General features: G+C 54.8%; 1 protein-coding gene across 1 annotated transcript; it reads right to left on the bottom strand.

Annotated features, from left to right (window-relative positions):
- Nucleotides 1–355: 355 nt before the first annotated feature.
- LOC123078746 (probable WRKY transcription factor 48) lies at nucleotides 356–3,184 on the bottom strand. The gene is made up of 3 exons (XM_044501352.1): nucleotides 2,441–3,184; nucleotides 1,371–1,526; nucleotides 356–1,238 (listed from the first exon to the last, which is right to left on the bottom strand). Exons 1-3 carry the CDS (start codon nucleotides 2,839–2,841, stop codon nucleotides 695–697), a joined length of 1,101 nt encoding a protein of 366 aa, XP_044357287.1. The 5' UTR covers nucleotides 2,842–3,184; the 3' UTR covers nucleotides 356–694.
- Between the last annotated feature and the right edge of the window lie 2,849 nt (nucleotides 3,185–6,033).

Raw genomic sequence — 6,033 nt, forward strand, 5'->3', positions numbered from 1 at the left:
TCTACACCAGCTCGCTCGCTAGCTAGGTAGCGCTCGGAGCGAGCGACCTGGTCAAGTGATCACTACCTGCAAGAAAGAAAAAAGCAGCAAAACGACCCTCACTGCTTTTTCCCTTAACAACTCTTTGTACCAACCACAGGAACAATCCCATCACGGGTTCATGACAACAAGTTAGCTAGCCAAGATTGTTGTACATCGATCTTCTTGCCACAGTTGCCACCAACAGCAAATTAATGAAGCCTATCATGCATGATCGGTTGCCATGTATGCAAGAAACCTTAATACCATACCAAACATGCAAATGGATATGTGCATTCTTAGTACTGCTGCATTAATGGAGCCAGGAGAGACACAAGGAGCATAAAATTGTCATACATATAGCTCATGCATGCATGGCCAGTACCGGCGACATAGTGCAATATATGCATGAGATGGGGAATTAGGTACTTTCATGTACAAGAACTGCTAGTACACTGACTGCTAAAAGCTAGATAGCTAGCGAGCTAGATCCATCGAAATGATACGAGGCCCAGAAAAAACTCATTCTGTACCATCTCGCAGCACGGGATCGATCGAGGAAGGAAACAAATCAAGAAGTGAAGACAATCAAGGAAAACAAGATCGATTGGGGGATGTTAATAAGGCAGCAAGAACCAACCAAATCTCATAATTATCTCTAGCTATAGCTAGCTAACTAATGAAGCTTCCCATACGGTGATGAGGGCTGGTTGTTGTTGTTGTTGCCGCCGGCGCCGTGGATGAAGGACGGCAGCATGTCCTGCAGGAGCCCGAAGTCCGGCGCCATGAAGTGCTGCATCTGGAGCGACGGAGGAGACGAGGCGGTGGCGCTCGCCACGCTGCTGATTGAGCCGGGCAGACCCTGGGTCGACGCCTGGTGGCCCGCGCCAGCGCCGATCATCGGCGGCGTCATGCCGTGGTGGGCGCGCGGCTGCAGGAGGCCGCCCAGCACGTCGATGCCGCCGCCGCTGCTCCGGCCGAACGGCGATCCGGCGCGGCCGCCCATGCCCATCTGCGGCAGCATGCCGAGGTGGCCGTGGTGCTGGTGATGCAGGTGCGCCGCCTGGGCGGCGAGGAGGTGCGTGCTGCCACGGAGAGCGGAGGGGATGGGGTGCGTGTGCTTGCCCTCGTACGTGGTGATCACCACCGCCGGGTCCTGGAACGACCGCTCCACTCTCTTCTTCACCACACACTTCTGCGTCGTGCATCGGTAGTAGCTCCTGCACCCACACATCACCATTATCAGCACAAGCACATACATAATCGTTCTTCGTCCCTAGGTACATACCAAAATCGCCCATGCACATGCGGTGCAACTGCCTATGTATGTACGTACATACGTTGATACGTACCTGGGATATGGGCTGTTCTTGACGGCCTTCTGGCCGTACTTGCGCCAGCGGTAGCCGTCCTCGAGGTGGTCGACCTCGCTCTTGGTCATGAAGGCGAACCGCGGCTGCCGCGGACGCTTCTCGCCCTTGCCCGCCTTGCCGCCCTTAGCCGCAGACCTGAAAAGATTTCGATTACGCGTCGGTGAGATGAGATATCAGCAGCCGAAAGCGGCGGAATCGTATACCATTTGGCTGTCTCGATAGCTTAGCTATCTACTCCTAATCCTAGTGGTGGATAGAGATTTCGTTCATACTACGATCGATCGACTACGATATGTATGGTCTGGCCTCCCGGCCGGGATCCCGTTCAAACATGCATGGTTGTTGGCGTGGTCTATGTAAGAGCGCACATGGTTTTTAGGAGGTTCACATTGTGCCTGGCCTTTTTGCTGCCCCCTTTTCTGCTCTTTGGATTTTCTGAGAGATGCGTACATATGATAGGTTGCACCAAAGTAGAACCTGAGCAAATCCTAGATGGGGGAGGGTCTCTTAACTGGGCATGGTTTCATTCTAGAGATTATTGGGCATGATTTTGACAAGATGGGGCCATACATGGGGTGGAAGAAGAAAAATGAACAAAGCATAAAAGTAGAAAAAATGCAAGAGGCAAATTTGTGATCAAGATTTTGGAGATGAAGCAAGTAATCAAGAGTTCAAGACACGAAATCAGATTTTTATGTTTTTATTTATTTATTATTTATTCTTGATTGTCAGGCTGAGGCATGCAAGCTGGGTGTGAAACCCTAGCCGGGTTCACACCTTGGCCAGCCGGCCAAACTACCTTAAAAGGGGAATAAAGAACAAAAAAGAACAGAAAAGGCATGAATGAATGAATGGCCAGCAAGCAATTCAAGGAAGCGAAATCTAGCCCGCCCCAAATCTTGATCCAATATCGCAGCAGAAAAGAACCAGAGGCAGTTAACCAGATTAGGCAGTCAGAAGGACCAAGAACTCGCCAAAAGGGACGCCCCAAGATTTCAGATCAAGACACGGAAAATCACAAGGAGAGAAATTAATGCAGTCCAACTCACCCTTTCTTGCTCTTGTCACCCTCGTCTCCCCCCTTGCCGTCCTCCCCGTCGCCGTCCTCCTTCTTGCACCTCCCCGCCGAGTCCCCCTCTCCGGCGCAGAGGCCTCCGCCGGCCTCGCTCGACGAGGACGACATGGACGACGTGGCGTTGGGCGTCCCCCCGCCGGCGCTGGGAGTGAGGGCGCCGCCGCCGCTTGGCGTGGTGTCCACCACCAGCTCCCTCTTGACGACGTCCTCCGCGGCCGGCAGCTCCAGCGCCCTGCACAGCAGATCGTAGTCCATGGGCGTCTGCAGGTAGTCGGCGAGCCAGGAGGCCTGCTGCTCCTGCTGCTGCATCCCCGGCCCCGGCCGCTGCGTGAAGAGCGACGCGAGCTCGTCGTGGAACTGGAACTCGCCCGACATAGGCGCTACGCTGTACTGCCTTGCTGCCTGTGGGAGATAGATCGATGGTGTAGTAGCTCGATTGTTCTTGGCGCTGTGGCTGGCTGTGGGCTTATGAAACGGGAGGGAGGAGGAGAGGGATCGAGAGGGAAGCAAGCATATGGGGGAGGTACTAGTAGTGGTGGTATGGTGGTGGAGGTGCAGTGATTAGTGAGGCAAGCCGAGGAGACAGCGAGAGGTGTGTGTGAGCAAGAGAGCGAGAGGGAGCGCAGCTCCTAGCTATATCTTGAGGATTCAGAGAGAGAGAGAGAGAGAGAGAGAGAGAGAGAGAGAGCGGTGATGTATAGAGAGAGGGGGATGGTTGGGTGGGAGGATTTTTTTTCCATTGGCTTTTTGGCTTGCTTTTGTGAAAGAAACAAGCGCTAATTGATTGGGCCCAAAAGAGAAGAGATAGATGAGATAGATGTCCATTCCTTGGCCTCTTCCCCACTCCTTTGGTTCCTTCCTCTCGGTTTTAACCGCAGGATACTCTATGCTTAGACTTCAGAGTCCAGACCTAGCTAGCTACAACACCGAGCAGTATAATTCTAATACTACTAGAGTATAGTAATACTAGCACCGTAATTTGTAATGTAATGGTGGGGGTGGGAACGGTCCACGGTCACGGGGTGAGTCAGCGGCGTGCACCGGCGGTAGCCGGTCACATGTCTGGGGTCAAAGCGCGGCGCCGCGGTCAATCGTTCAGACGGATGGGGCATGCCACGTGTACGTCGCCCTTTGACCGGGCCCTACCCTACCCACGCCAGCGTGACGCTGCGTGATCTCTGCTCACGCTCTGCGCCCTCCGATCTCGATCTCGATCTCGAGCGAGAGCTGACGGCCGCTGATGCTGGCGGTGGCATTGCATCATGGCATACGATGAGAGAGACCAAGGGAATAACATGTGCGGGGTCAAGCTGGCAGCGGCAGGTGGGGCCGTTTCCATTCGGAGACGGTGCATGACTCTGCACGTCGGGGCAGGCATCGGGAACTGCTTTCGATCATCGATCGCCATTTCCATTTCCCTGCAAGAGAGGCGCATATGGAGGAAATCCAATCATAAAAAGGGATCCACAGTGACCGGGGACCTAAGCCTTAAGTGAGACTGTTTCTGTTTGGTCTCTCACTCGACTCCTGTTGCGTCCAGCAGCAATATTTAGAGCGCCCGCCCACAATCATGACAAGTGCATGCTACGCATCATACCATCCCATTGTCTATTTCCGCCCCGTTCGAGTTTGCTGTTTCAGGGCATGATTCATTTTCGTGTGCATCAACTTTCAGAATCTATACATGTCTTCTTCAAGTGTTTGATCGAAGCGGTACAAATATGGCCACGGTTTGTGCTTCAGTGGGAGCGTCGGGGCCCTCCATAAAGCGTGTGAATACGAACAGAAAACGCCGCACGTCGTCATAGGATAATATCCCCTGCCCTGTCCTGTCCAGCTCGTGCACCGGTTTTTTGCATACGCCGTGGCGGTGCGCCTGACCTGAGACCAGGGTACGCGGCGCGGCGCCAGCTCTGCGTCCCGACGTCCCATGTGAAAAGCGAGCATGGCCTCCACGTCGTCCACGCTTATACCACACGCTAACGCCGGCAACACCGTGTCTCCTGGCTAAAATACCGTGCTGGGCGGGTGGCGTCTGAAAGCGGCCGGGGCCGTGCCGGTGCGCGTGAGCGGGGTGTGAACCGTCGGGAGCACGATCGATCGCGCGGGCGCGCACCGGTGTACTCCTCCGTCCAGGCACTGTGCGCGCAGCAGCACATGCCGATTTGGATCTGACACGATCGTCAGCCAGCACGGCGGTGTGGCGGTACGGTACGGCGGCCTCGCGGCCGGCGCGGTGCGGTGCGGGCGCATTTAAGGCGATGGAGGGTGGTGGCAGCGACAGGTGAGGTAGCTTGGTGGGTGCGCGCACCTGCTTTTTGTTTCGGTCCAGCCGGGGACTGCGACGCCCTGCCGCTGGTCGGTCTCTGGTCGGGCTCCAACCTCTCTCTACGTACTACCACAGTTTTTGCCACATGACACGTTTTCGGATTTTTTATAATCAAGAAGATGATGCACTTGCAGGATTGTTGAAATCTCTGTGCCGTACTACGGGGCTGCTCATTAGCGTCATTCATAGATTTGGTTTGGGTTCGTATTGTGTGTTAAGCACAGCAAGTTGTCCGCACAGACGACACCCGGTGCTTCGATCTGGTTAAGCAAACCGTGGTCCACAAAATTCAGTCCTAGTTTAGTGGCTTGATTCGCATCTGACTAAATTACCATAATGGTATCTGTAGAGAATGATTTGGTGCATCGATGATTGATTGATCGTGCACTAGGCACATATATATAGGTATAAGGGGTGCGACCGGTATCTTGTCTCCTAAAATACACGTACATACAGAGGGAGACAGATACTACAGGCACTGCATACAGAACCCAGACCTACGTACATGTACACATGTTCAACACCCCCGCAGTCGAAGCGTCGCCGGTGACGCAAAGACTGGACCGAAAGCCCTCGAAAGTCGAGGTGGGTAGTCCCTTCGTCATCACATCGGCGAACTGCTGATCGGTGGGCACATGTAGAACACGAACACGACCAAGTGCGACGTGCTCCCGGACGAAGTGGATGTCGAGCTCAATGTGCTTCGTCCGTCGGTGTTGGACAGGGTTGGCAGCGAGGTACACCGCGGAGACGTTATCACAGTAGACAAGCGTCGCCTTGGTGACCTCACATAGCAACTCCTGGAGTAGCTGTCGTAGCCAGGAACACTCCGCGACGGCGTTGGCCACGGCCCGATACTCGGCCTCGGCGCTCGATCGTGAGACCGTGGGTTGTCGTTTAGACAACCACGAAATCAGAGAGGGCCCGAGGTAGACGTAGTAGCCGGAAGTGGAGCGTCGAGTGTTGAGACACCCAGCCCAGTCGGCGTCCGAGTAGGCGACAAGGCAGGTGTCTGGCGAGGCCGTCAGGGTGAGACCCATGGCTGTGGTGCCACGTATGTACCAAGTATACGTTTCACGAGAGCCCAATGGGTGTCACGAGGAGCATGCATGTGAAGGCACACCTGCTGGACAGCATACTGAATGTCCGGACGCGTCAGTGTGAGGTACTGAAGCGCACCAATGATGGAGCGGTAGAAGGGAGCGTCGGACGCCGGAGAGCCCTCAACGGCGGACACC

Source organism: Triticum aestivum, chromosome 3D, assembly GCF_018294505.1.
Source record: "Triticum aestivum cultivar Chinese Spring chromosome 3D, IWGSC CS RefSeq v2.1, whole genome shotgun sequence".
NCBI lineage: Eukaryota > Viridiplantae > Streptophyta > Magnoliopsida > Poales > Poaceae > Triticum > Triticum aestivum.